The sequence below is a fragment of the Anopheles cruzii genome, chromosome 3 (genome assembly GCF_943734635.1).
Source record: "Anopheles cruzii chromosome 3, idAnoCruzAS_RS32_06, whole genome shotgun sequence".
Taxonomy (NCBI): Eukaryota; Metazoa; Arthropoda; class Insecta; order Diptera; family Culicidae; genus Anopheles; species Anopheles cruzii.
The window spans coordinates 85,612,912-85,640,385 of record NC_069145.1 but is presented as its reverse complement, the minus strand read 5'-3'; the positions used below and the strand labels follow the sequence as shown (position 1 = coordinate 85,640,385).

The window sequence follows — 27,474 nt, the reverse complement described above, 5'->3', positions numbered from 1 at the left end:
CCGTGATCAAACGATCTTTTCCATTTAACGTTGTGTTTTATTTAACATACTGGTTTTTAGACTTAAAGTCTTGCGGGCGACATTCTTTCGATGGCGATACTTGTTGATAAATATTATAAAGGTTTGCGCTGTGTAACATTGGTGCGTAAGGCATGCTTTTGCAAGTGCGTTCGTGTACCGAGATTCTTATGCGATCATTAGCGTTTTTCTTAGTAAGCGCACTCGGCTTTCTCCAGCATATATCTCGCTCGTGCTCTCGAGCATATTTAGGGAGTAACGTAAACCTCGTACTCTGCAAAGGCAAGTTCCTGACCACCGTACGGAATGTAGCATACACCGTGCGATGGCTGAACCTTGCCCACCGTCACCGTACCCTCGTGATTAACCCGCCCGATAAAGAGCGGTTCACCGTCTTCCGTTTCCCCAGCCGGTAGTGCCGTCGCCGGAATGTCGCTACCGCTCACCGGCACGAAAACGCCGTTGTAATCGCACAACACTTCGTACTCCGCTTTAGGGTTTTCGGCACCGCCCCACGCTACATAAGCCGCGCCATGCGATGCGGCCAGCTTTCCCGGCAGCAGAGCGCCCTCGTGCCGTGCCCGTATAATGAACAGATCCTCTCCGTCGGAACCACCGACGACGGCGTTTGGTGGAACCTCCCCGTTGGCGGCCTCAACCCAACAGGCTGCGCTACCGCTCAGTGCAGCGGCCGTCGGTGCGGACGGGGATGACTTTTCTTTGGCGGGCTCAATCAACCAAGAACCGCTAGCGCCCCAACCGGTGCACACACCGACACAGTTGATCGGGAATGGGTCCGGATTTTCGTACGACAGGAACGCAGCGGCGGCACCCTCATTGCCAACAGTAATGACCTAGAAAAGAAGCAAGAGAAATTAGGTTAACGTGTTTTTTCTGGCGATTGCTTTTCTTGGCAAACTCACATTATCCAACCACCGGATCCAGAACCCGCGGAACTCGCCGGCGTTCAAAATGTCGGGCGTGTCCACCTCGGCAACATCCGGCTTCGCGCGGTTCTTTCGAATCACCGACTTCGTGTTCTTCCAGCCCCCGATAAACACCTCCAGCATTTGATCCGATTCCGCAGGTTCGCTGGTCAGTGCGATGTGCGCATCGTTCGGGGCGCGAACCTTAAAGTTGACCACGCCATCGCCGGCCGGCACGAACCGGTACTCCAGCTTGTCCACGGTTTCCAGCTCTAGAAGGTATCGGAGACCACCAGAGGGGTGCAGTGGAGAAAAAAACAGGCAAACGGAAACAATAACGTAACGTTGATGCAATGCAGGAACGCGACAATGACAATATGTACAGGTGGTGCTCTGTGCGCCATTATTCCCACACACCGTGCTCGGCACAATCCGTTAGTATGCCGGCGGCGTACAGGTCGTAAAGTTCCTAAATTTAAGCACGCCCACCGGTGACGGAAATCCATCTTTGGGATAGGGTTACGGAACTTATGGTGGGTTAAACCGTACGACCATGCACGCGATCTACTTACCGATCGAACTGCGGGTGTGCAGTGCATTCGAAACGGTACCGCATGCTAGCAACGAACTGCAGCAGTCCGGCTGGTCACCGGTCGGAGAGGTTACGAAACGCTTTTTCTCCTTGTGCCTACGGTGCGCACCCGTGTCTAGCGCAGATTTATTAACGAAGTTATTTAAGAGATGATGCATGGAACATAAAGAGGATGACAGCGCCAATGAAAAAAACAAATGTTGTTAGTAACTTTGGCCTGTTTCGTGTGCCAGAAAGCCTGGGGAAAGCGTGTAACCAAACGTGTACCCGAAAGAAAACATTTGACAAGTGTTAATTGTAAAATAAAATTACAACAAGAAGCTAATGGCTCAACCGGAACACTCTCCACCGGCTAACCGGGACAGTTTCTAAACTTCAACACAACGGTTTGGTGTGCTAATTGGTTTCTCGCCTAGAAACTTTCCTCGTCTGTGTACTGAGGTCTTTCTGTTAGGAAACGAAATGGACCATGGACCACTTATTAGCATCTAGTTGACTCAGACACTATACGCGAAGAAGCTAACGATCGCGGCCCAGATAGTAAGCGATTTGGTGTGAAGTGAAGAACATTCTAAACGTGCAATTGGTGTGAACCATTTTTTGTTGTTGCTGTTTAAGGCCACAAAAAATCCTAACGTGCTTTAACAGAAAATATAATCTTTTTATTAAAATTTTAAACAGGCTAACTGTCTCCAAGCAAACTTGAAAAACAGAAATCCATTTCAGTTTGCCACTCATGGCTTGCTTTTTGTCATTGCGCCACGCATCGTTGCCCATGTAGAACACGCCTTACTGAGCGGTTTCGATCATATATTTTTCACACTTGTAACTGATGTTCTTATTTTATGCCCAGTTTGCTGTCGAATTTATCTTCAAAAAAGCTTGCAAGGCAAGGCGGTCGGCAGCTGTGGCGATTTTTGTCTTCTTCTTGAATCGTCCTCCAATGGGAAAAGAAAATCGATACCACGAGAAAACAAAATATCGGCCGCATTGCATCATCGGTCAAAGACGGACGAAAAGGACCAAATGTCGCATCATCGATTCGGTCCCGCGATTGTGCTTTTTCCGCTTTCGATGAATATTATCAGTTACAGATGTTGAATCTGGCATAGCAACGCTGAATTCCGGAGCAGCTCCGGTGAAATGCGATTGCTGCGATCGTGACAGTTTTGCAATTTTCTTCGAACTCTTCTTCTTTTGAACTCCTGGGAGCCGGCGAAATGAGGATGATGACGAAGACTATGAACTAATACGCGATGCCAACCCCTGGCACGGGAGAACATTAAGTCTCGGGGCTGATGGAGTCATGGAGCGCCACATCATCGCCTCGTTGTCTGTGGTGACATTCCTCCCACGGAACCTTTTGCCACAAGCACACACCTTTATTTTGGCCTTTGATGGCCTTCTCGCATGGCCATCGCGTACAATTAACATAGCGCGAGAATGCGTTGTGCTAGCACCACCACCACTTCTCGGCCGCGTAAACCGCGGAACGTGGAGCCGTGGAGCCGTGTCGCGTTGCATCTCACGTTGCTGGCTCCAAACCCTCGAAGCAATGGAGTCGGTCCGATGCTGACATCATCCAGCGGCGATTTACGATCGGAGGCGATCGTGTTCGCATATTCGCTTATCGTCTTCATGGAGCTCCGAGATCTGTTTTGATTCGAAGGATGACCTAATGCTTGGCCTGAGAGTCGGCATTGATCGTATGTTTCAGAGACAACACTAAAATGTTCGGAAGCATCTATGCTTAAAAGAAGAAAACTAGCACGCTCCGAGCGATCAATAACTTTAGCGAACTGAGAATTCTCTCGCTATATTGGCCACTACCCCGGGTTAAAACCAACTTTGTAAAGGTGGCCGATTTCGAGTGTAGGCGAACGGTTCTTTCACCTTTATTTTTAGATCCGCGGTCATAGAACCGAGAGGAACACTGCTCGATGCGCTTTCACCAAAAAAAGGCCGGTTTGCAATCGGCACAGAAATGGGATAAACTAACAAAATATAATGCGAGGAACATCCCACCAATACGGGAATATACTTATTCGACGCGTTATACCGCTTCCGTTCCGTTATCCGTTCAACACTCCCGAATCCGACCGCAACCAACCAACCGTGACCAGAAGCAGAAGGTTCCCCAATTGAGGTCAATTCACTCGACTTACCAATGTTGGCCATGTTTCCTCCTAACGAAACCGATGACGATGTCCAAAGGCTAGTAACTGTTAACGCGTATTCCGAAACTACTCTGGCGCTACTCAACTTTTGACCGGTACTGCGGCAGCTGGTTTCCCAAACAAAATAGGCACCTTTTTCTCGTACTGAGACCGTGATTTCTCACGCGGAACTCTCTGTCCCGCGGAATTCTCACGCCGCTCTCTACAAATTATGCTTTTTGCCGGTCGTTAACACTGCCGGCCGTAAAATTTAGGACACGGAACTGGATTATCAATACGGTTGTACCTTACGGCGAATAATACCAAGCAACAGAGTACAGAAAATTAAATGTCTTCTAAATCGTAAACTAGGACGGAATCGTTGTTTTGAAGGAAAAGATCTTCTCCGTTGTCCACTGGTTCGAACAAGCGTCGATTAGTCGATCGGCTTAACGGTTTCCGTGGTTTGGGACCAACGATCCTATCGGCGATCGGCGATCGGCGATCCTATCCAACTGCAAATGAATGTGTGTTCTGCTCTACTTTTATTATTTTCCTTTTGTTTGCAGTGCTCACGAATTGCGGATACTATTTTCAACATGGCGTCATCCAAGCAGCTTTGGAGGAGTTACACTACAAAAATTTCAAATATGAAAAACTTTAGCTCCATCCCTTGATGGGCACAGAACAGGCGTTTCTGGGATTTCTGGACCTTGCCCACCAACGTCATGCCTTTATAATGGGCGCGCCCGATGTACAGAGTCTCACCGCGCTCGCTTTTTCCACCCTCCAGGGCATTGGCCGGTATTTTGTCACCCGTGGTCGGGACGAACGTTCCCTCGCCGTCAATGAGCACTTCATAGTTCGATACATAGTGGCCTGCACCGCCATAAGCCACGTAGCAAACACCGGCCAGCCTTTCCACCGCACCCGGCAGCAGGGCTCCCTTAAACTCGGCGCGCCCGATGTACAGCGTATGAAGTGAGTCAGTTTGCCCGCCTTGTAGGGCATTCCACGGAACATTGTTTTTTCGCGCTGCGACCCACCGCGGTACCCGTCGTTGGGGCGTAGGAGGCGGCAGAGTCGTTGTTGGAGGCTTGGTCACCGGCGCCAGTGTGGTCGTCGGCGCCAGCGTGGTCGTCGGGAGCAGGGTGGTCGTAGGAGTAGTAGCGTCGGTAGATAGAGTGGTGATCATCACTGGACTCAAGTGTCCATTCGCCGATTCGATCACCCATGAACCGTCGGTGCCCCAGCCGGTGCTAACGCTGACGTACCGGATCAAGAACGGATGCGCAAGCTCGTAGGATAGCAGCGCAGTATCGCTATCTTTCCTGCCAAAGGTAATTGCCTGCGGAAGGAAGCGGAACCCGTCAGTCCCGTTGCAAACTCCGTCGGGACACGCCGGTAGCTCACTGTTTTGTCCCAGCGAATCCAGAAGGATCGGTACTCGTCCGCACTCAGCACGTTCGGTGTCGGTGTTTCGATGAGCCCCGTTACGCTCGAACGAATCCCAGAGCTCGTATTGTTGCGGCCACCGATAAACAGCTCCAGCACGTGGTCGGCGTCATTGAGATTGCTATCGAATGCGATATGCACATCGCTCGAGGCACGAACCTGAAAGTTGAAAACTCCATGCTCCACCGGCACAAAACGGTACCCTATCTCGGGGGTCCTCTCTGGAATGATGGAGTGTACCGTGCAATAAATCCGCGATCAGAACCATCGATCAATCCGAAGCTTACCAGCATCTCCGCCAGCGCATTGCAGGGCGCAGTGTAATAAGAAGGTGAAAACGAACTGAAGTTTAGCCATCCCGCCGGAGTCTGTGATTATTGCCTTTTGCGTGGCCTTTTTATGGACATTTTATAACGCGTCCGTACTATTTGCACAAATGTAGGTAGTCAATCAATCAGGTCCATGCTCCGGAGTGTTTGCTCAACCGTCTGCAAAGCGATCAATCAGCCGATCATCACCACTGATCAATGATCACAACAATCGGGACGGTTATGTTATAGGAACAGTGGAACAGTTCGATGCTTGTTTCTTTTTATTTTATCTTAGAATCACATTTCTAAGCACAAAGATCTACGAAAAAACGGGACTACAACAATATCGCGGTTCAGGAATTAGTTACTATAGGCTAAGTCTTCGTACCAACAACGCCGGTTGTGGCCGGTACTGAACTACCCAGGCTATTAAACCGGCCCTACGTAGCTTGTAGTATTGTTATTATCCTTTTTTCCACTATCCTACCTATTTACAGTTTAGGTTTCGAGTGTTTCCACCACTTTCGTCGATAGGCCACGGTGGCGGTGGTCTGCAGACACGGTGGCCAAAAACAGAAAACCTTCCCAACTGGCCGTTTGCATGTCGTGCTTCGTTGGGACTCTTGACGTTGTGGTGTAACATACAAAAGGTTCGCAGTATTGTCGTCGTTGGTTGAGGGATATTATGGAGCGAGCTTCACTAACTCGACACGCTCGATATCAAGGCGCACACTTCACATTCGGTTCGGTTTGGGTGATAGAGGTGTGTAGCGATATGGAATGAAAGACTGAACGAGGGGAGATGATACGGTGTACGGACAGCCCCTTTCACAACGTGCCAGTAGTGATGCGTGTGTTCCTGAGCTCTTCTTAATCGTAATATAGGAAACGAGTTACTCGCACATTACCTTCGAACACTGGTTCCTGCCTGGTTGAACGTTTTACTATAGCAAAGGGGTAGTAGTAAGTGACAGTGAAGAATATAACCAGTTTCCCTACTATTTGACTACTCTACGCTCTACTCTAAATCACAGCTTCGACCACGGAAATGGTACGGAAAACAACAGCAGCTCTCTTAGGGACCGACTTAGTTTGGTTAATTGCTTCCTTCGCTGGAAGAATCACGAAATCCGAAACGAGATATGTTTGATCAGTAAAATGGTACAGCTACAGCTCGTAATGAAAACAATTGGCGATGGCACAGGCACAGGCGACATGGCCCTGGGATGGCCCGCTGCCATTTTTTGTTCGGGTTTGTGCAAACTTGTGTTCCCGTTTAATATTCACTCGCCCCGAGATAGGCACGGATCTGCTCGAACGAGAGCCAAAACGTCAGCGACCACGGGGCCATGCGAATCCAAACGGGCAGGAATCCTTTGTAGAGTGCGAAGAATCCTTCCTTGCCAATGGTCTGCTGAAGACAGTCGATCGAACCCTTGTACAGCAAACCTCTGTGTGGAAGGCAGAAAACGTCGAGCGATTAAGTCCAATGCAGATCTTGGTTATGGTTGCGCCCCGCTCACCTGCCACTGGCATCGGTCGGTTGATTCATCACCCGCGTCTTGACAACGTCCGCCGGGGTACCCATTGTGGCGGCGACGAGCCCGGCACAGATCGACGACATGATGTGCACCACGTGGCAGTCGGGAAGGCCGGTTTTGTGCATGATAAAGTGCTTCACCGTGTCGTAGGTCGTCAGATCGCCCAGGTTGACGAGGGCAGCACGCTGCACGTTCGGTACGCTACCCTTCCACAGGCCGAAGATGCCACCGCGGGCGATGATTTCGCGGAACGCGTGCGCCGCACTGTGCACCCGCGGTTCCAGCCCCTGCAGCCGCCGTTTGCCTTCCATCTGGACGTGGACCTTCACCAGATCGGCGGGCGAGGCAAGCCACTGCGCCAGCGAACCCGCGCCGACACCGGCCAGGGCCGCTTGCCACAGGGCGAACGATTCATTGCCATTGCGCATCTTCTTTCGCAACCCATCGTACGTAACAATGCGCACGCCACTAGAACAAAAAGAAGCGGATTTTAGATTAATATTTTTGTGAAACGGCCAAGGACGGGCCCAGGGCAACCTACCTGTACACGAGGTGCCGGTAGAGGGCTGGCGTAATGCCTTGCCATAGCTTCAGGGCGCCCTCTTCGCGGATGATACCGTTTGCTGTGGCCAGCATTCCACGATATTTGGTCTGAAGAAAAGGAAGGAACCATTAAGGACCGCAGCAAAAGCTGTTGGATTGAGATATCCACTTTCGTTACCGTAATTTGTTGCCAACGCTCTTTTATTGATTATGCTAACGCAACCCGATCTACGCGGTATGAGTGTTAATTTTTTATCTAAATAAACCCCACGTTTTCAGCACTGCGTTAGCGCTCGTCAGGGACAGGAACGATGGAACGCAAACGTGGAACAAACATGCCAATTCCGATTGTCTATCAATGTTATGTTTTGTGAAATGCAAATGTCCGAACGTAACCGATAGCCCGTAATCGAGCCCGGCCTTTTTGGCCGATTAGATCACGGGATCATGGTGTCAGTGCTCTTGCTTATGCTTACCTTCTTACCGGTTCCATTTGCGGCCGCCACAACGGCTTCGCCCTGAATCTGGAGGCGCGTTTTGGTCAGATCGAGCGGGTAGGTGACCGTTTCGGCGATGCTGGCCGCAAACACCGACACGAGGTAGGTACACCAGAAGGAATCGGCGTAGTGGTACTTGACCGGCCGCATCTCCGTCCGGCCCGTCGCTGCCGTTTGCTGCATGGTGTCGGTGGGGCTGGCACCCGTGTCCGTTGGCAATGCTGCGGCTACTCCTTCAACCGTGGGCTCTGCAGGAGATCGGACACAAAATACTCCGTTCAGAGGAAGTGCTGCTTGTGATCCTCCTAAGATTCTAGCACGATTCTGCCAAATTGCGATGTTAGTATCATCGCCGCAGAACCGCGTAGAGCTTCGCGGACAACACGAAAACGAGTGGCGCTTTATCGCTACTACCCAGAGTACCGCGAAGCACGACGATGTTATACCGAGGCGAGTGAGTGCCACCGGATTTCGATGCCGACAAGTGTGTGGAGAGCGAAGATCTCACCGCCACCGTGGGGCTTAGTGTCCGAAAGGGTTGAAAAGTTATTTCGCGGAATCAGTCCATCATGGGTTCAATTTTGCCCAACACCACTCAATACCAAATAATTCAAACAAGCATTAAATACGGGCATTTGACGCTCCAAGAAGTAAAGTAGTATCTTGTCAGGGGTGGACAATTCTTTAAATCCCAGGTGAAAGTGGCCCATAGTGATTTCGCGAGCTGACCGCGAGTTCAGAGAGCTCACAGCTGCGAAGCCCGCGTTATGCTTTCGAGCGCCATCGGGCGATAATAACGACGCACGCGATAGTAGTACGGTCCAGATAGGCGGTTTGCGTTTGTATAGATTTACAGCCGCACCTGATGACAGGGACTTCGGTTGATTAGATGATAATAAGTGTGGCGGAAACGGTCGGTCCTGAGAGGCGTTGTTTTGGGAAGCGCCACCGATGGTGGTGTAAGAACCAGATGATTGAATAATGTTTTGCAAACTGATACAAAGTGCGAACAAGTCGTTTTTCTTAACGCCATGTGATACTAATGATTGGCCATTCTGCTAAATTGTGCTGACAATCGATCACTCACGATGTATGCGGCTTAGAAACACTTCATTCAATTTTCACTCCAACGACCTTCCAAAGCGACCTTAATCATGGTCGGAGGAATGACGCAAGAATTAGACCCCGGATACGGATAGCTGTCCGTTGTTTGGGTCAGAAAATTGAAAAAATCCTTCTATTGACAGGCGATGTGAAAATAAAAAAAGGCATGAACAGTTTGAGTCAATACAGCGCAGATGGGCTGATGATTGGCGGAATGCAATTTAGCGTGGCTGTGGCCAAAATTAATGTTGCCATGGAGTTTTCGCCCCGTGAACCACACAAACACCGGCAACCGCACGGTATGTGTGTAACTTTCGTTGACTTTTTATTGGACCACACGCTTTTACGAGCGGGGGCACGACATTGGCCGCCGAAACGCAAAAGACGCGAAGTCGAAATAAAAAAATGCCAAAAATAAACAATGCTTCGGCGCACTCGTTGTGTCGTAAGTCCCAACCGCCTTCCGTTGTTAGGCCGAACTCGCGACACTCGCGACGACGCGTTTTGGGCGCGCGATATTTCACGGAAGAGGGCCGAGGGTCCTTTGGGCAGTCCTTCTTGTAGAGTGGACAACTTCATTTTAATTATGGAAATGTAAGTTTTCTTATGGAAAACACTCAACGGGAAGCCGAACCGTTCAACGTTGCTGTGAAAAAGAACTGTGAATGATGATGAGTTCGTGATTCAATTCCGGAATCCCGAGGAAACACGAAGCACTCGCGGCGGCCACGAGGTTTTGTTTTGATCCTAATTTTAGAACCCCCTTCAAGGAGCGCTGAATTGTGTAAGAGGATGCATTCGAGCCGGCAAGCACGCGCACGTGCTGTTGCCGTAGGCCAATAAATTCACGCCGTACACGGTGTTGCTACTGAGACGAGAAGATGGCATCAAGTGTGCGGCGACGGTGAAAGAAAATAGAATTGCAGCCGCAGCATACTGGGCAGTTGCAATGCTGTGAAGAAGAAAATGCAGAATATTGTTGCCTTTATTTTAAAAAAATGTAGCACCTCAATGCAACGGTCACTCTGTTCTCGGTTTTCTGCCCCGTGCATCATCCATAGTGCAGGTTTTTGGCGTCCCTCATGTTCGCGTTTGCCAAAGTAAGAACTTTCCACTGACAAAAATGGCAACAAACGGTTTTCGTCCGGTCAGCGCCTTGAGCACCCACAGAACCCATTATTTTCAAATGCTCCCGTAAGTCATAAGATTTCCCGATGAAATATTCAAACGCGCTGCAAGCAACCCACTCACAGTGCTTCCGCAATGGCGACGATTTCCGGTCGATTAGCGCGACAGAAACGAGCGTCGAAGACGTAACATACTTGTGGACCAAGTGCCCTTTTGCGGTATTGATCTGGTCTTCATGAATATTTTACGAGACCATAACATTAGTTTTGAGAGTACGCCAAGAGCAAGTAGCACAACTTCTTACCACCACCATCGATAATGTGCCAAGGGACAACTGTACGGAGATGATTGATTACTTTTTCGACAAATGTCACTCTATTTGGCCCCGTTCCATTATACTGAGCACTTACTTTTACTACCGGTGGCACTGGACACCATCATGCTTTAATCACCAACCCTATCGCGGCACTTCAATGTTCGATCACTTTTGTACACTTGGCCGTCTAAGGACCGTCCAAACAGTAATCCTTAGCTCTAGTGCATGGGCACCACGCTGCAATTAACGCGACGTTTCCTTGGGCATCGTAGAGCTCCGGGTAGCGATCTCGGCAGTGCAACGCTACCTTCGTCGAACCAATTTCAATGGTCACTGAGACACGCGGATCTTGACAACTTTGCATTTTCCTGCAATGCCCGCCAAACGACTCGACGACTCGTCGAAGTCGAAGAGCACCGCCCATCGGAAAAAGGAAGCATTTTAAAAATAGGACTCGGCATTGGACAGTGAGAAGCCAAAAAAAACAAGAGCAGTAAATCAACGAAGCCACTTTCGACTAGATGTAGTGTGTTGCCGTCATTGCCTCGTGATAAGTTACTCCCGGTGCGCGTCTGGATGGGCACGGCAGCGATCCCCCACGGAAGGATATTCAGGCGCCGATAGCATACGCTCGGGGATACGAAGTACTAGTACTTGATGTGCCGATGTGGGATCCCTTGGCAGTTGCATCGGTCAGTGTATCGCGTGGTGGCGTCACCGGTTTCAGACACCGGTAGGACCGTCTTAGTAATTCTTCATCGAATTGTACAAATGTTGATGTGACACTTACCCTGCGAAGGAAGCACAGCAATCGATGATGGTCGTCGTGGGTTCGTAGCGGCTTCGCATTCGATGAGGTCCGTCGAATTTGAACACCAGCACGCGGCGCCGTTGGGCCACGATGAAAATCGATAAAGACCAAGTTGTTTCGGCAGTTGGAAACGACTGCTTTTCGTTGCGGGAGATTCACTTCATCACATTTCGTTTTTCCCACCGAAACCGGAGTTGCACATCTTCTTCTCGTCAACGTTCCGATGGCAGCAGTGCTAAATTTGAATTTCCTGCTGCGTGCACGTCATCAACGGGGCGCTGTCGCACTTTGGTTGTGCTGCTTCTTACTGCGCTTTTAAATTCCACGTTTCACCCCGTGGCCCGGACATTCAGGCCAAGCCGTTCGGAGCGGCTAGCTGATATGCAAAGTCGGGCACAGCGCAGCATGAACCCAGACAATCCAGACGTTTGGTTGGGGACCGGAAAGTCTTCCTCTTTCAGCTTTACGGTATCAGTGCATTTGTTTCCGTCTTCCTGGCACAGGTTGTTACACAGCAAGCGGTGGAAGATTTGAAATTGCAGTAGGATGGCGAACGAGGCGTCTCAGTAGGTGATATTGCGGTGCCCGAACCTGCCCTCTTGGATTACATAACACAAGCCCTCCACTATGTCGTACTGGTGGCTACTACGATTGCACTGGCTGGTAACCATGAGCGGGTCAGCAACCTGTGATGTTGATGTTGTGAAACGCAGGCTACATCGAAAGGCAAAAGCTATCCGCTTGCGATTACCGACGAGTTAAATTGAATTTATAACCAAACGGACGAAAACGTATCGATGATTTTCAATACAAATGAAAGGATGATGGAAATTATGCTGCAACACGGACTCAACGGTTCGGAAAACAAAACATTAAAAACACAGTAACACACAGACACGCACGCACACGCCAGTAAGTGCGATCCCTCTCTAGTGAGTTAACAAAAAACTTTTTCTTAAGTTTATGATCAGCACGTACTGTTTGCTGCTGGCCATCGTGGTTTCGATTCCGACGGTCCAGTCTTTATGTTGCCGATTGACCGACTTTCCACCACAAAACAAACACACTGAGCCACTCAGCACGAAACAGAACAGTGCGTAAGGCAAGGGACCTTCGCACAAAGATCCGTCGAGAGACACGCACGCACGAAACAACAATCACGCAATTCAGATTCGCGCGGAACAACTTTGCGAGAATGGTGAATGGGGAAAAAAATACAAAACACGAACACGAAAACGAAACACGAAGTCGTCAAAACAGAGAGCTGTCAGTTGGCCGAGGCAAGGCAGTGTTGCCGGAAAAAATATTCCTCGAGGGGTTCAAAAGTAAGTAATTTAAAAAAAACTGCAATAAAGTAAAAAATGCTGTTGATCGTGTCGTAATAAAATGGTTTGTAAGGAAAAGTTTAGGTTGTATTTTATTGAAGTTAGAAATGCTTCCGTACAACGACACTCGTGGTTTTTCTAATCTACTTTAAGAGACAAAAACTGCAGCAACACAAAATTCTTCTTTTGACCTTTCCCCGAAGGCTGCACTCAAAGAATCCATCTGTGTGGATTTCTATCGTTCGCTTTCAGTAGTCTAGTATTACGTCGTTACAATTATTGGTACACTTGCAGCTTCTACCCGAGGGCGCCCGTGGGTTGATGAGACAGATCTTGTCCTCCGGACAGTCGCCGTTGTTGATGACGCACGGGCTGTGGAAAAGTGGACACTTGTCCGTCACGGCGGTCATTCCGTACATTTTATGATTCCCGAATACTGGCGAGTTCATACTCTTCTGACGCACACCGTACAGGTTGATGCTTTCGATTTTTTTACTGAAAAGAAAAGCGAACGTTTTTACACCGAACACTCCTGCCCTGCGGATGATCGCTCGTCACTTACGTTAACCAATCGGTCCAGTAGAACAGATCGTCGGTAACGGCTAAACCGAACGGATAGCTAAGATTGCTGGCCACGGTGCGAATCTGCTTGCTGTACGTATCGACACACTCAATCTTTTTCGTTCCGGCATCGGCATAGCACAGCTCTCCGCTGGCCATCGACACCTGTATGCTGTTCGGAAGCTCGACCTGTGGACTTCCGACAAGCATCTGTCGCTCGGTTCCGTCCAGATTGGACCACTCGATTTTCGGCCCATCACGGTTCCAGTCCGACCAGAACAGTTTGCTCTGGTGTGGATCTACCGCGATGCCCCGCGGGTTGACAAGATACTTGGACACCAGCACCGAGCGTTGGTCTGGATTTTCCAAACTCGCCACCTCGATCGTATCCTTCGCCGAGTCGGTCCAGTACAGGCGCCGGGAAATCCAGTCCACTGCCACCCCTTCCGGGGAGACAATGTCCTTGGTAATGAATGGTTTTTGGTCTGTTCCGTCGTACTTTGCGCTGAGAATCTGCTGTGCCGCGATGTCGCTCCAGTAAATGCGTCCCTCGGCACAATCACGATCGAGCCCGATCGACATGAATGCCATCGTTACGGGGAAACCGGCCTTACCGCTGAGTGGAAGACGAATGTTGGCGACCCCCTGGCTGATGAGCAAGAACCCATCGACCAGCCTGTGGGCCGTATTGCAAACGGTTCCGTTTCCGATGAACCCATCCCTGCAGATGCACTGATAACCGCTGGTGGTCGAGTCACAACGCGCATTGGAATCGCAGAGGCTCGGAATATTTGCGCAGTTACGCTCGGGAGTACAGACAAATCCATCACCAAAGTACCCGGAGTTACAGACACACTCGTACTTCGAGGGCTCCCTGGAAAAGTGCGAAGAACTTAAATCATCCTCCAGACTTGATAGCCGGATCCCCCCATCACCCAACTTACCGGTAGCTTGGAGAGCAGGAGGCATGTAGGCCACAGTTATTACGCACATTGCACGGCGGAGGGATCGACTTGCACTGCGATACACCGTCTCCGATGAAGCCTTGCGGACAGTGGCAATACGGAATCTTCTGCAGAGCATCGACAATGCAGATTGCGTTTTCTGCGCAGTATGCCCCTCCACAGGAGCCGGCCCGTACGCAGAAATCAGACAGATCGCGCTCGTATCCCTCCTGGCACACGCAGACACCGTCCTGGCATCCGGAGTTCATGCCGCAGTCATCACTCACCGCACACTCGGGTGCCAGTTGGCAAGAGCGGCCATCACCTTCGTAGCCCTTGTTGCACACGCAAATCGACATTTTAAGATTAAGGATGTAATTACAGGACGCATGAATGTCGCAGATGTCCTGATCATCCAGGCAGGATACTTCCTTCTCCACGCACGTGTAACCATTGCCATCGTAACCGGGATTGCAGATGCACTCGTAGCGGTACAGATTCTCGCGCCACTCGCAGTTAGCATGGGGGCTGCAGTTGTTCTCTACGTCACACGACGCCACATCCGCCGGGACTTCCTCGTGCAATGACTCCGGATCTACCAGGCGACAGATTTGGTTGAACGCATACTCGATCAGCTGATACCCCGAGGGGCAAGTACATCCCATGTTGGAACAGAAAGGAGCTATTTCATCTGTGTACGCCACAGATAAGCATTAGTTGGCGCATTACCATTCTCCAGGGTACTTTACTTACACTCCTCGGCGTAGGTTTCCTTTACGCAGGCTTCCCCATTCCAAACGCTATCGCGATCGCAAATGGACTGGCAGTACGAATTACCATCGCCCGAGAAGCCGGAACGGCATTCGCACTGACCTTCCACACAATCCGCAAACTCGGCACACCGCTGCAGAAGGGGACCAGTTAGATTAGGATAAAGCATAGGAGCGGCATGTAGATGTTAAATACCTCGCATTCTGTTGGTTGCTCACGAATAGGATCACTTTCTACCTCGTTGTAGCTATACGAGCTCGACGGTGTCGCAACGGTGTAAGAAGAAGGCGTTGGCCGGCTTTGATTGACGGGATCGCACTGATAGCCGTTCCCCTCGTATCCCGGAATGCAGCGGCAACTGTAACCACCTGGTTCGTTGTGGCACTGAGCATTTTGGTCGCAGATGTTGATGCTCGAGCATTCGTCAATGTCGACACAGTTGACCCGGTCGGAGTTTCCGTACGGTACATAGGTGAATCCGTTCTTGCAGTTGCACTAGAAATTAGAAAGAGGGCACGGAGTGAAGGGAACTGAACTTTGCACTGAAGTAATTCGCCCTTACATCGTACGTATCGTCCGCCTTCGGGACGCAAATGGTGTTGTCGCCACAATTGGCCTCATCGCACGGATTAAACTGATCGCCAACGATCGTTTTGCTCAGCATTCCCATGCGGACGGCCTTCTCTCGCGGTTCGTAGCCCAGATTGACGCGCGTAATTTTCAGCGTAGCTTCCTCCTTACCCGCGTGCGTTTGATCACTGCCGGCGCATTCCTCGTACACAATATCCTGGTGGAGTGTGGCCGTGATGTCTCGGGACTGGGAGGCCACGCGGTATTTGTGGGTGCTCACGGTTTGCAGACGTCCTTTACCCGCCCGACGGAACATGACGGTGTAGTCTTCGTGCTGCAGTTTCTCGAGGACCGGCACCGACGGCAACTTTCCCGACAGCTCCACATCCAGAGCGAGCTGATCCCAAACATTTAGACCACTGTACCGTTGGGTCACGTGAAGTAATTCGCCCGACTCGAACTGGAGTGTGCTGCTGTGGTTAAACTTTCCGCCCGTCAGCTGATATCCGTTAATCGTGTCACCGAGGGGTTTAGCGAATAGCCACGCGATCGTACCACCCAGTATCTGTGCCAACTGTAGATCCGTTCCAATCTGCTCCTCGAGCGGACTGATGGCGGTGTAGGTCCGACCGTCGGCCATCACTATGTATGATTGCAGCTGCGTGTCGATTAGTTCGCCGTTAACGTTTCCCATCACCTTGCCCGCCACTCGCAGAGGCACGTCGTTCTTCACACAACTTGAAACGTAGGTGACCCAGCATGAAACGACACAGACGCACAGGACGTTGAAGAATATCGAAGGATCTCAACACTGCCTGTTAAACTCACCTGAACCCATTGCCGTAGAAACCTGATTTGCATTGGCAGCAATAGCCCGATACGTTGTCTACACAGGATGCTGACGAGTGGCACTTGAAGCGCCCCCCATCAGCACAGCTTCTAGGTTCCCGCGAGTCCTGCTGCGATACTAGGTCCGGTTGTTCAACGTTGCCTTCCGGATCGAGCGGCCCAACGCGGTACAGCCACACCCCCGGATGGTTTACGTTCGATGACACGGTCAAGTGCCGTACCTGGTGAGCAAAAAAATGTTCCATGAGAGTTCCCTGATGGTCCTGGGACGAGCGGGGATCATAGCGAGGTGCTCACATTATCTGTGCCAGATCCTGGTAGATTAAAGATACGATCGTCTTCTCCGGTGAAACCAGCTTGAGCGCGCACATCGGGCAATCCGCTGTCCCCAGTATCGCCCTGTATCCAGTTAATGCCATTGTCCGGGTAAAGGAACTGGACGAACGTATCGGTGTCACCTTGAATGATGGCCACCTGGAAGGAGTTCTGCACGACGTTCTTCATGTTGTAGTGGCCTACATGCTCCCAGGTGGCCACAAACACTTGATGTGCCTCGAAATCCACGTGCCTACTGAAGGTCTCGTGCACCAGCATCGTGGTCTGGTCGAGAAGCGCCGGATCGCGAGATTTAAAGTAGACGACCGTGGCCGTATCGTTTGGCAGTGTGGTGTCAATGTTGGCATAGAACGGCGCTATTACTGGGTTGCCCAGCGGGAAAGGTAGGTTGAGGAATCCAACCAGCTCCCCGCCGAAGGACAGAATACCGTTGGTGTTGATCTGTGGGTATGGTGTTTGAAACGACATAAAATAAAAATCAACGATACGTGAATCCGTGCCGATTCTCCAGCATCCAATTTACAACGCAGTCTATTCATGCGGACGGGACGGGAACATAATCTGTGGCCGGCTTATCATCATGGCGCACTTGGCACAACAAACGCTCCTACTGATCGTCTTCAAACGAGAGTACCATCGCTGGAAGACAATTTGAATGCTCAACGTTTGCGTAACACGAGCCCCGTTTTTTTTACCAAGTAGTTGCTAATGTTTTATTCGCTGATAAGAGAAAGTTCAGTTTTGTTGTTAGCAGTACACCAGGGTGGCGTTAAATTAGTGCCCCTTCTCGGTGCGAAATACTGAACAGTGTGCTAAAACATTGAGCTCACTATAACTATAAGGACGCTATAACTTTCACTGACTTGTGGTCTAGGGTGCTACTTGGGCAAGTTAAAACAGCACACTTTCGCAGAACGATCCCACAAAATGTAGGAGATTTGATAATTCGTCATCTTTTGAACGTAGCTTAAGTGTCTCTCGTAAGCTTATAATCCCATTCGCTACGGCGGACTTTCGGACGATTTTGCGCACACCGAGGTCTATTGATAACCCTCACGGAAACAGGCAGCCGATTCCCGATTCCTGAAGACTTTGAAATCTGCTGTCGGTTTTGCGGTTTGATTCACCCAAGAGTGAGCAAACTCGATTAGTGATCACTTACGTATACGCGATCATATTTTTCGTTGTAGAAATAGACTGGCATCTCCAGGTCGATGTATCTAAACTCCTCGTCTCCGCGGGGCAACACTTCACTCAGCTCGTCGGCATAGCTGTACAGATCGCGGGGGTCGATCGCCAATGTGAGAGGTAACAATAGCACACCGATCACATACAGTAATTCACTTTTGCGCAACATGCTGCTCGCATCACTTTAAGAATCTGTTTGAAGAACTTATCAAAACCACGTTGCCAATGCCGCAGGCGGGGCTTAATGCCTCTAACTAACTTTTTTCGTACACTCACACACAAACTAAAGATCTTCACCGAAGCTCTTCTAAGTCACTTTCGATCTCTCCCGACTCGGTTCACTTATCAGCCGAAGGCACAGGAGCCCCTTCAGTTTCTCGGTACGGATTACTCGGCTGGGCCGTGCAATGCAAACACTGTTCGAACGATCGATGCCCTATCAGAATCGGTCCAGCACTATCAGCAAACAGAAACTTCGTCCGCACTGATTTCATTCATAATCGCTTTCGCTCCCTATCGCTTCCCAAGATGACCAGCCAGTGAGCACATCCTTTCGGTACCGCAGCAGAACCACACTAAGACGCAGGCCAAGACTCCCGGGCAGACTTTAAACTACACGTCCGATTCACGCCAGCTCCCGGACAAAACTGATCGAGGAGGTCTCTGGCTCGCGATCATGAACACATGTGTAGCTTTGCTGGTTGAGCTAATTTAAAGACGAGTGAGCGAGTATTTAGGAGTTCCTGAATTTTCCTCAAGCTAGCTAGCATTATGCGGAGAGGCTCGGGAAATTAGTGTTCTGCGAATGGTGCAATTTTTATAGTTGGCCCATTATGAAACTGAAAGTTTTTACAATTCCAACTAATTGCTTTTAAGCATGTATTGGCACTTCTTCTTCAAGCGTATCGAGATGCAGGATTTTGACAGACACGTGTTCAATTTGCAGCATTTTTGAAGTATTAATTGAAATCAATTGTGAGCCTCTCCGGATCTCAGCATAAATTGATGCTGCCTATCGATTGCGAGTATGGTTTTGATGGTGCAATGTTGGGACGATCCTTTGCGTAGAGTCGAAACTGGGGACGCCTATAAACGGTAGGGTGTTTTGCTCTGCGCTACGCACTGTCTGGCAGTGGCAGACAATTAAAACTAATAAACATAACTGCGTGTAAACTTCAATTAATATCAACGTTATTAATGGTCTTTCCCAGCTCGACCCTCGTCGCGTCGAATCTTCCTAGCACAGTGCTGCGTTTTGGGAGAATATTTCTGGCCAACCGTTGTTGGGCGATTACTCGGGTGACGAAAATGTTACTAATGGTGATGAAACTAAGTCTCGCGTATCAATTGAGAAACGCTCGAACGTGGGAAGCATTGGGCTGGATGAAAGGAATACCGGCAGGCAAAATGTAGTGTCAGGGCAAATGAATGTTAATTTACATCAAACGCCATCGCAACGCTCTAGAGAGGCAGAATTGCATCAAAGAAACGCTACGAAAAGAAGATGAGCGCAAAATACTGCCACTTGAATATTATGGTAACCCGGCTTAAAATGTTGGCCACGGTGCGACGAAGGAAATGGGAGGGGCTGATGCTACGCCCCGGTTGAGACGGAGGAGGATCGATGTTTCTAATTTTGTGTAAAAGCAATTTCGGTGGGTAAGAATAATTAAAAACATGTGTCCGTTTGGTGGCTCTATATTTCATATCTTCACCTCCCATAGCGCACGTGTTTCGCTGCTCCCCTCACTCGCACTGTGGAGAGATGCAGTTTTATGTGCGGCAGTGCGTTTTGTATGACACGCCGCGGCGTTTATTTATGGTACCGCGGAACGTTTAAGTATGTCGTAGACAAGGAAGCAAAACAGCGATCAGGGGTAGATGATTTACGTACGCAGGGAGTGTAAACGTAAATTATATCATCACGTAGAAGGACTTACCACTTAGGCCTCGATCTTGCTGCTCGTTCAGAGAGTGTTCTGAAATGATTGTTTCTGAAATAGTTTTCTTCGACATGTTATTCACCCGTAGCTGATTGTTCAATGTTCAATAAGTGGCCTGAATATTCAAAGTAATATTCAGCATTATCATGACCTTTTGTTCTACTTAAAGAAGGCGCGCAAAGTCTCATAATCTTTCAACTGTAGACTTTCAAGTTTTGATTACGATGCCTAGGATGGTTATTACGGTTGCTTTGATCTTATCATGATTTGTTATAGACTACAAAAATATTAAAACGCAGAATTATTAGATCTTAAACCGGTCCATTTGGTTTCAAAATATTCTATGGCTGCGGTAAGCGACAAGCGAACGTGAATAGGCTGCGTAAGCGATACTATTTACAGCCTATAGCATTTTCACTGGGACATTCGCTGTCAAGGAAACGTCACGGTAGCTGCGAATTTTGTTCTGAGGCTGCGAATTTTCTTCTTCTTCTTCTTCCCAGCGGCAAAAGCATCGCAACTGTCAAACTGGCGCCGAGATTTCAACCAAAACAAGCGAATGTTGAATAATCAAGGCGCGTGTTATCTGCGTGTTATCGCTAATTTTAGGATTGTTGTCTTCTGCTGTTTTGTCGTATTTTAGTGTTAAGTTATTGAATGAAATGTTAACAATTTTCGGTGTGTAAAAAGGGAGTAATTATGTCGAAAAGAGTGGGCCATTTTCAACTGAAACAGCCGGTAAACGCAAAGAAACCGAAGCTCGACATCGACAATCCACCGCCACCACCGCTAGCAACCAGTTCATCGAATAAACGATCCAGCAGTAAGATCAAAAGCTACGGGAAAGAAGCTACATTGTGTAATATCATTTTCTTTACCGCACAGCAGTTGCCAAAAATGACCAAAAAATTGACTCTCTTTGGGGCGATGAGGACGACGAGTTTATTGTGTTGGCCTCGCAGGCCGTCGAAGAGTTGGAGATGTCTCAACAAGTGCTCAATGGTTCGTCGGCTGCGGACATTACGTTCGGAAAGTTTAGTAGCCATGTAAAGACAAGCACGCAAACCGTTTCCATGGGAAACGGTCTCGCGATTGCTAAGCACCCACCGAGGGCCAAGGATAAACTGGTCGCTGAGCTGTTTGCCGACGGTATGGACGACATTTTTTCGGAAAAGTTCGACGACAACTATCAGACCATTGGAAATCAGATCGACGACTATTTCAACAACGAGTTCGATGATGAGTTCAATTTAAATGAATTTCGTCAGGAGGACCAGAAACCGGCCGTAAGGGGACGGCTCGAACCGAGCGACAACGCGACGCCGTCATGCTCTTCTAGCGTGTTCAAGGCTCCGTCGCTACCATCGAAGCAATGTACTACGAGCGCAACCAGTACCTCGGTTGAAACCACTTTGGGTGAAGCGGTCAACGGTATGCCAAGTGTAGTTCCCACGAACCACGCCGTTGAGCGGGCGAAAGCCGAACAAGAGGCCAGAGAAAAGGCTGCTAAAAAGCAGGAACATGCGAAGGACATCCAGGTGAAGTTTCTGACCAATAGGCTTGAGCAGATCGAACGAAAGGCGGAAACACTGCAGAAGGACTACAATGAAGCGGTGGAAAAGGCACAGGTAAAGGACGGCGAGGTGTCCGTGCTGCGGTACGAACTGAAAACGGTCAAGAGCACCAACGAGCAGCTGCGCATGGAGAAGATCCGTGAGAAGGAAACGATAAAAAAAGAATGGGTTGAAAAGCTGAGAGATCTCGAGAAAGTGATCATGTCGCAAAAGGTCGAACTGGAGTCCAAGGATATGGAAGTGATGAATCTACGTACCAAGCGCCTGAACAATACAGTGCGCAGTGTGGAACAACCACGCGGCATGGATCCACCGCCGGAGCCAGCACCGGTGGTGGTGGAAAGTTTCATTCTCTCAGCACTCCTGCCACGGCTGATGCTTCGCGATGGGGAAGAACCGTCACCCGATCGTCGTGTAACGGTTGATCCACACGTATTTGAAATATCATCCGAAAGCGCCGAACAGCACGGTCGGTGGAGGAAGTTTTCTAATTTTTCGCGAGTCGATTCACTAATGATAGCACGGCTCAACGCTCTCCAAACCGTTCTGACGCAGCTCATCACCCAACCTAATGGCTCGAAAACCCACTTGAAGCTCCCGGCTGCCCGGCTTGCCACCGTCGTGCGATCGTGTGAACAAGCGTTTCGCGACATCACGCAATACTGTAGCCGTTTGGCGCCTGCTTTGGCGAAAGAGAAAGAAGTTAATACCAACGCCGGTGCCGTTGGTCGAAAAATGGCGCCAAGCTGTAGCCGCAGCAAAATGGACCACTGCTCGATGAGTATTTTCCAGCGCGACGAACTGTTCTCGGGCGAACAGGCGAAAGTTACGCGTCGTTTCCTTGCCCTCCTGGGCCTGCTGTGCAGAATATCGAGCGAGCTGGTAACCGATACGTTGCTTAGAAACGGGCTTCTGGAGCAACTGGCAAGGGACGTTAAACTCATTAGCAACTCTGTAGGTATCAGCAGGCCGTTCTTGCGGGATCGTGCTCGTTTTTAACGCATTTCTCCAAAGAGTGCCTTTCAGATGCACCACGGAATGGTAACGGGTGTGGCGGCGCTGCTAAAGGGCATCAGCTTCCAGTTCCACCGAGCTGCCGGCGATGGGCGCGAGCTGATGGTTCTGTTCCGCTCGATCATCCTCTGCCAGACTGACGCACCGTCATCTTTGGTGGAACTGTCGGAGTTTTTGCGCCGAATGTCTGGCTATGCGCGCAGCGCACTGCCGCTGGAGGAACTGTGTCGCAAACGAGCCCCTTCACAGAGCGATTCGAGCAAAAGGTATCGATTGAAAACGGTCAGCTTTTCTGACGAGACGTGCACGCTGCAAATGTACGCCTCGCTGTTGGAATCGTCCGTTAAGCCAAGCGTTCCGTACGAGTCCTGGCAGCTGCAACCGTTACTAGCGAATGTGGAAAATACGATATGCTTTCTGCGGAATGCTATGCTGAAACCAGCGCGCTGGCTACAGGATTTCGTGGAACGATCCCAGGTGGGCCGGTTATGCGAACTGTGTCACATCCGGATAGTTTCGGCGTTCATAGTGCTACTGCATCGGGTGTTGCTCTGTTGGCATCAAAACACGCTGGTGGAGGAATCAGGTACAGTAGAGATCGGTGTTTGCGCCAGCGACAGTGTCCTTAACCCATTTTGTATTCGTTTAGACATTGTTCGACTGCAAGGCATAGCACAAAAGGGAACCCTTTTGCTGTTCGACGTGTTCCACACGGCATATCGCAGTAAACTGCTGCGGCTGGCTGGTCCCGCCATTCAGTGCCGGCTTCGAATCATCTACAACTGGCTACAGATGCAGCAGCAAGAGTTCGAATTCCAACCCGTCCACTGTAAGCAGCTTCACCGTAGCACGATATGAATTAGTCGAGCAATTCTGTTTGCAATCGTTTCAGCCACCGCTCTCCGAACACTGGACTTGCGGCTTCTCATAAACGAACCCCTCAAGGGGCACTCCGATAAGGAAATCGCCGATTCGAGTGCGTCCAAGGATCCCATCCACGACGGTCGTAGCAGTGACAGTCTCGTGGAAGCATTTCATGTGGATTTTTTTAGAAATAAATTTACCACTCCGGGATGAGACAGGGGACGCACGCAGCCGAACGCGTATAGTTGGCACGGTTTCTTTTGTTCGTTTCGAAGTGAAAGCTTGTTGGAAAACGTTTATTGTGCGCCGCTGGGCGCCATTTGTTTAGCAATAAAATATTTACACGACTTACTCGCCGTTGGTGGCTTAGGGGAAAGGTGCCGATTCTGCCTTGGGTGTGGTGTGGTGCCCTACTGGTGCCCAGAACTATCCAATTTTCGTCCCGCGTCTCGACGAGGTAATCTCCAGCCATTGCGAGCCGCTTTTTTGTTGAGTTGTTTGAGTTAACTAGTGTATAAATTGGGCATCTCTGCACCTTATGCGCGTTAATCAACGATCCGGTTTCGAATTCATGGCGTGGCACGCATCCCATCTAATTTTCGCGTATCAATTACGTCACTCGCGAGAATAGTTCCGCTGAACGGTCCGCAGAAAATCGTAATATTGCGGAGATTGAAGAATAGCCCTTTCGCTAGCTTTTTTGTGTTCAACGAACCGATGTGGACCGAACCGAATGGTTATTCTGTTTTTGTTACATTTTCCTTGGTTCCTAGTTTTCTATCTAGGGTGCGGCAGACGACATGTCGTTCGAAGGCGGCTGCAGAAACGTGTCGTCCTCTTAGATCGGTTTGTAAAGCAGTGTGGTGACGTATTTTTTTCTATACCGGTGCGTGGCGCTCAAAACCATCACTCCGTCCTTGATCGAAAGTGCGTACAGATGATTCAACATTACATGATTCGGCTCCGGAAGCAGCGTCGGTTCACACTGAAATGGATCGAAAGATGCGTCATTGCGGTCGCTCGTGGTTGTTCCATTAGCAAACCCCTTCCTTACCGATAGTGGAGTGTCCTTGTTGAGAATGACCTGCAGCAGATGGGGCGGAAGCACGGGCGGTCCCGATTCCTTGCCCCACGGTTTGCTGGTGGGAATATCTGTGCCCCACTCTTTCGACTCATCCTTGCCGGTATCTTCGCTATCTTTGGCTAGCGCTTGGAATACTTCAAAGTCGGACTGGCGCACGGTCACCAGGTTGTTTTTGATGCCCGTATCGTTTTCGACATTTTTCTGTAACGGTGGTCAAAGGGAGAATTATGTTTCATTGCTCGTGACTTGCTCGCCGTTGGGCCAATCTCCACCTTACCAGCTTGGGATCGTGCTTCCATTCGCCATCGACCAGGAACTTGTACTGATGGTCCCCCTCCGGTATGTTAATGATCGTAACAAAGTCACCGTGAGACTTGACCATCGGCAGGGCCTTCCACTTGGAGAACGTGCCACTGATGTACACCTGTTTGCCTCCGCCGTCCCACTTGAACACCGTCGGAAGCGTTTCATCCTGGACCTCCGATTCGGGCCCCCCGGCACCGGGCCCCTCCGCAGGCGTCGTTCCTTCGGACATCGTGTTGGAACGTTGACGCGGTTCGCGTGCAAATTCCGGCTCCGGCACCGATCGGGAGTAATCCATTTCCTCGTCGTTGCGAACGTACGGGTACCCGACGGCGTGGGCCTGTGGTCTGCGGTCAAACACGAACGCCTGATCGTCCTTCATCGGGGATCCCGGAATCGGATCATTCGATCCAGATTTGTGGCGCTCCCGAGGTAGATTGCTGCCTACGTTACCCATTTGCGCTGGAGATGTTAGGGACGAGACGAGGAAACAAAACGTGCCACTGGCGAGGGGAACGAACAGAACAAAGGAACGGATGGACAGAGACGGCGCAGAGGGCACAGAATTCCACCAGATCGTCTTGATTCTTTGAGTAATGTTTTTTCAAGTGATGTCGTAGAAAGGGTGAAAAATAAACCTAAACAGTTTGACAGAATTTTAGTTTAACTTTTCTCCGACAGATGGAGTTGGAAGAGCCATATTTCGCTTGCATGTGTGTGCGTGAAAGGGCACGTGAGCTGTCAGAATCACGGAACGAACAACGAAATCGCAGAAGCTTGATTAACCCGCATCAAAACAGAAAATCCCGAACGAAAACGGACGGATTTCCTCGCGAATTTGGTGCCTTTCGCCGTTTGTTCGATCGGTGCAAGTGAGCGCATTGTGGTTGTGCTTCGGTCACCCTTTCTTCTGCCGATGGTGCGCGCTCGAATGTGGAAGTTATTAGAATGAAAGTCACGGTGAAAAGTAAGTAAACAACGCCGAACACGGGCGCGCACGAGGGGCGACGACGACAGGGAAACCAATTTTCCGTCGGCGTGCTGCGTGATGGAAATTCCGCATTTCCTTTCCATCTGCAGCGCAGAATTGCGCCGGTAGTGGTGCTGGTGTTTGATGGTGTGCGCCCAGGAAATGTCAACCGGAAAATTCGGTTGCCTGAGTAGCAAGAGCAGGGCCGATGCTAATTTGAGAGCTGGCTGGCTGGCTGTCTTGGGCCGATCGATTCCGCAGGGCGTAGGGTCGCTAGAAAGGGAAAAAGGGGTCAGGTTTATGTTTATCGATTTTCCGGGAGGGAAGCACTTTTCCGTTCCGTTTTCCCGTGGGTGTGTGAGCTCTTCGCAGGTACAGTATCGTTTTCCTCACTTGCAGGCTGGATGGGAGTTGCTGTCTGGAAATGGCTGGCGAACGATGACAACTGCGGTATCTGCCGAATGGCTTTCGAAGGCTGCTGTCCCGACTGCTCGCTTCCCGGTGACGACTGTCCGCTCGTTTGGGGCGCCTGCTCGCACTGCTTCCACGTGCACTGCATCGTGAAGTGGCTCAATTCGCAGGCCAACCAGCAGTGTCCCATGTGTCGGCAGGTCTGGAAGTTTAACGATAAGTAGAGCCCCGCAACGGCGGTGGCCAGCGGTGCTAGAGTGGCCGAGGTGATGGCCAGAAGAACTAACGCACCGAGATTCACGTGTAAAGCAATAAACTCGCAGTGAAGAGTGGCAGGCGTGCCGTGTGTGTTCGTGTTTTAGAGTAGGCGGCACGGAGAATTCGCGTCCGTTTTTGGCCATATAGTTGATAAGGGGTGTCGCGGTGCCGCGTGTGCTGTGCGAAGGTGAGATTATTAGTCACAAGAGTGCTCGGTCGAAACGATCATTTTCTGTGCGATTGGCGTGTCCAGTAATTCCTGACTCCGGAGCACACTCGGATTTTAGTAGGTAAGTCACTGTCATTGGCACGTTTTGTCACTAACTCGGCCACGGCCCGTACTTGGCAAAAGATGGCTTCTATTGTGGGCATTACGTAATTGTGCCACAAAATGCCACTTTTTGCGCTCTCTATTGCTGCCATTGGCTCTATTGCTCTAGTGGTGTCATTTGCGACGAGAATCGCTGGGAAGCCCATGGGAAGAAGGGAGTAGAAGAAAATTGCGTTACGCCTCTAATCGCGCATCCCCTAATGACCGTTGCACAATAGAAGATGCATGGCCCAGCGACCCACTCCACGCTCCGTTCCGTTAGTACGAAACGCAAAAGATGCACCAGTTTTGCGTGTGCGAAAGTGGCACAAGTGGCCACTGTGCGTACAAATTGCGACCGGGGGGCCTATCCCAGCGGGGCAGCATCCGTTATCTGGGTTCTTTGTTTAAAAATAACAAAGAACCGACGAAAAGCCGGCGCCCGAAACGCAACCGCTCTGGGGTTTGTTCAGCGCGGTGCATCTTAAGTGCATCCGACCGTCCGAGCAATGCTGATCATGCATCATATGCACTGCAGCCACTGCATTGCCGCATTCTGTCGCAGTGCTACGGGACACCGATCTGCGTTACGATCATCATTCGTTTGCGTATCATCTTACACCACGCGGACAGTCAGGCGCCGAAAACGGGCGTACTATATTTAACCGCCGGTTGTGAGGAAGTATCAACATGAAAAATTAAATAAATTAATGCCACATCTTTACGGCCAAAGCATCGTCGGGGGCCATATTTACAGGGGCCCGACTGCTCACCGTCTCTCTCTCTCGCGGGCGGGTGGGC

General features: G+C 50.1%; 7 protein-coding genes across 8 annotated transcripts; 2 read left to right on the top strand and 5 right to left on the bottom strand.

Moving 5' to 3' along the window:
• Positions 1-25: 25 nt before the first annotated feature.
• Positions 26-3,822, bottom strand: LOC128269719 (uncharacterized). The gene is made up of 3 exons (XM_053007112.1): positions 3,702-3,822; positions 942-1,216; positions 26-872 (listed from the first exon to the last, which is right to left on the bottom strand). The coding sequence occupies exons 1-3, from the start codon at positions 3,712-3,714 to the stop codon at positions 267-269; spliced, it is 894 nt and encodes a 297-aa protein (XP_052863072.1). The 5' UTR covers positions 3,715-3,822; the 3' UTR covers positions 26-266.
• A 405-nt stretch (positions 3,823-4,227) lies between these two features.
• On the bottom strand, positions 4,228-5,504 carry LOC128273152 (uncharacterized). Its single transcript, XM_053011075.1, has 3 exons — positions 5,435-5,504; positions 5,106-5,368; positions 4,228-5,040 (listed from the first exon to the last, which is right to left on the bottom strand). The coding sequence occupies exons 1-3, from the start codon at positions 5,502-5,504 to the stop codon at positions 4,321-4,323; spliced, it is 1,053 nt and encodes a 350-aa protein (XP_052867035.1). The 3' UTR covers positions 4,228-4,320.
• A 520-nt stretch (positions 5,505-6,024) lies between these two features.
• Positions 6,025-12,192, bottom strand: LOC128275270 (mitochondrial uncoupling protein 4). 2 transcript variants are annotated; one of them, XM_053013720.1, is made up of 5 exons: positions 11,378-12,192; positions 8,019-8,287; positions 7,541-7,650; positions 6,982-7,467; positions 6,025-6,909 (listed from the first exon to the last, which is right to left on the bottom strand). In XM_053013720.1, exons 2-5 carry the CDS (start codon positions 8,220-8,222, stop codon positions 6,735-6,737), a joined length of 975 nt encoding a protein of 324 aa, XP_052869680.1. In that variant the 5' UTR covers positions 8,223-8,287; positions 11,378-12,192; the 3' UTR covers positions 6,025-6,734. The 2 variants fall into 2 exon arrangements, with proteins under 2 accessions (XP_052869680.1, XP_052869679.1); XM_053013719.1 differs by lacking the exon at positions 11,378-12,192 and adding an exon at positions 10,682-10,749.
• A 645-nt stretch (positions 12,193-12,837) lies between these two features.
• On the bottom strand, positions 12,838-18,111 carry LOC128271197 (nidogen). Its single transcript, XM_053008640.1, has 9 exons — positions 17,917-18,111; positions 16,716-17,195; positions 16,398-16,639; positions 15,562-16,306; positions 15,195-15,494; positions 14,982-15,132; positions 14,229-14,919; positions 13,286-14,158; positions 12,838-13,218 (listed from the first exon to the last, which is right to left on the bottom strand). Exons 1-9 carry the CDS (start codon positions 18,109-18,111, stop codon positions 12,972-12,974), a joined length of 3,924 nt encoding a protein of 1,307 aa, XP_052864600.1. The 3' UTR covers positions 12,838-12,971.
• Positions 18,112-20,584: 2,473 nt separating this feature from the next.
• Positions 20,585-23,550, top strand: LOC128271196 (uncharacterized). The gene is made up of 5 exons (XM_053008639.1): positions 20,585-20,708; positions 20,771-22,413; positions 22,474-23,059; positions 23,123-23,302; positions 23,366-23,550. The coding sequence occupies exons 1-5, from the start codon at positions 20,585-20,587 to the stop codon at positions 23,548-23,550; spliced, it is 2,718 nt and encodes a 905-aa protein (XP_052864599.1).
• Positions 23,551-23,712: 162 nt separating this feature from the next.
• LOC128271502 (5'-AMP-activated protein kinase subunit beta-1) lies at positions 23,713-25,350 on the bottom strand. The gene is made up of 3 exons (XM_053009063.1): positions 24,699-25,350; positions 24,392-24,622; positions 23,713-24,322 (listed from the first exon to the last, which is right to left on the bottom strand). Exons 1-3 carry the CDS (start codon positions 25,179-25,181, stop codon positions 24,176-24,178), a joined length of 861 nt encoding a protein of 286 aa, XP_052865023.1. The 5' UTR covers positions 25,182-25,350; the 3' UTR covers positions 23,713-24,175.
• Positions 25,351-25,515: 165 nt separating this feature from the next.
• Positions 25,516-26,647, top strand: LOC128271537 (anaphase-promoting complex subunit 11). The gene is made up of 2 exons (XM_053009111.1): positions 25,516-25,691; positions 26,094-26,647. Exons 1-2 carry the CDS (start codon positions 25,673-25,675, stop codon positions 26,327-26,329), a joined length of 255 nt encoding a protein of 84 aa, XP_052865071.1. The 5' UTR covers positions 25,516-25,672; the 3' UTR covers positions 26,330-26,647.
• The last annotated feature ends 827 nt before the right edge of the window (positions 26,648-27,474 follow it).

What these genes read in the sequence shown, in the direction of transcription:
- LOC128269719 (XM_053007112.1), bottom strand. An exon ending in GGATCCGGTGGTTGGATAAT is followed by an intron (nt 873 to 941) that starts GTGAGTTTGCCA and finishes CTTCTTTTCTAG; the next exon opens with GTCATTACTGTTGGCAATGA.
- LOC128273152 (XM_053011075.1), bottom strand. Translation starts at nt 5,504, where the DNA reads ATGGCTAAACTTCAGTTCGTTTTCACCTTCTTATTACACTGCGCCCTG. An exon ending in ATGCGCTGGCGGAGATGCTG is followed by an intron (nt 5,369 to 5,434) that starts GTAAGCTTCGGA and finishes CCATCATTCCAG; the next exon opens with AGAGGACCCCCGAGATAGGG. An exon ending in GGATTCGCTGGGACAAAACA is followed by an intron (nt 5,041 to 5,105) that starts GTGAGCTACCGG and finishes TTCCTTCCGCAG; the next exon opens with GCAATTACCTTTGGCAGGAA.
- LOC128275270 (XM_053013719.1), bottom strand. Translation starts at nt 10,712, where the DNA reads ATGATGGTGTCCAGTGCCACCGGTAGTAAAA. An exon ending in CAGTGCCACCGGTAGTAAAA is followed by an intron (nt 8,288 to 10,681) that starts GTAAGTGCTCAG and finishes GATCTCCTGCAG; the next exon opens with AGCCCACGGTTGAAGGAGTA. An exon ending in CCGACCGATGCCAGTGGCAG is followed by an intron (nt 6,910 to 6,981) that starts GTGAGCGGGGCG and finishes CCTTCCACACAG; the next exon opens with AGGTTTGCTGTACAAGGGTT.
- LOC128271197 (XM_053008640.1), bottom strand. Translation starts at nt 18,111, where the DNA reads ATGTTGCGCAAAAGTGAATTACTGTATGTGATCGGTGTGCTATTGTTA. An exon ending in AGCAACCAACAGAATGCGAG is followed by an intron (nt 15,133 to 15,194) that starts GTATTTAACATC and finishes CCCCTTCTGCAG; the next exon opens with CGGTGTGCCGAGTTTGCGGA. An exon ending in TCCTGCTCTCCAAGCTACCG is followed by an intron (nt 14,159 to 14,228) that starts GTAAGTTGGGTG and finishes GCACTTTTCCAG; the next exon opens with GGAGCCCTCGAAGTACGAGT.
- LOC128271196 (XM_053008639.1), top strand. Translation starts at nt 20,585, where the DNA reads ATGTCGAAAAGAGTGGGCCATTTTCAACTGAAACAGCCGGTAAACGCA. An exon ending in ATCGAATAAACGATCCAGCA is followed by an intron (nt 20,709 to 20,770) that starts GTAAGATCAAAA and finishes TTTACCGCACAG; the next exon opens with CAGTTGCCAAAAATGACCAA. An exon ending in CGAATTCCAACCCGTCCACT is followed by an intron (nt 23,303 to 23,365) that starts GTAAGCAGCTTC and finishes CAATCGTTTCAG; the next exon opens with CCACCGCTCTCCGAACACTG.
- LOC128271502 (XM_053009063.1), bottom strand. Translation starts at nt 25,181, where the DNA reads ATGGGTAACGTAGGCAGCAATCTACCTCGGGAGCGCCACAAATCTGGA. An exon ending in GGAAGCACGATCCCAAGCTG is followed by an intron (nt 24,623 to 24,698) that starts GTAAGGTGGAGA and finishes CCACCGTTACAG; the next exon opens with AAAAATGTCGAAAACGATAC. An exon ending in ACAAGGACACTCCACTATCG is followed by an intron (nt 24,323 to 24,391) that starts GTAAGGAAGGGG and finishes GATCCATTTCAG; the next exon opens with TGTGAACCGACGCTGCTTCC.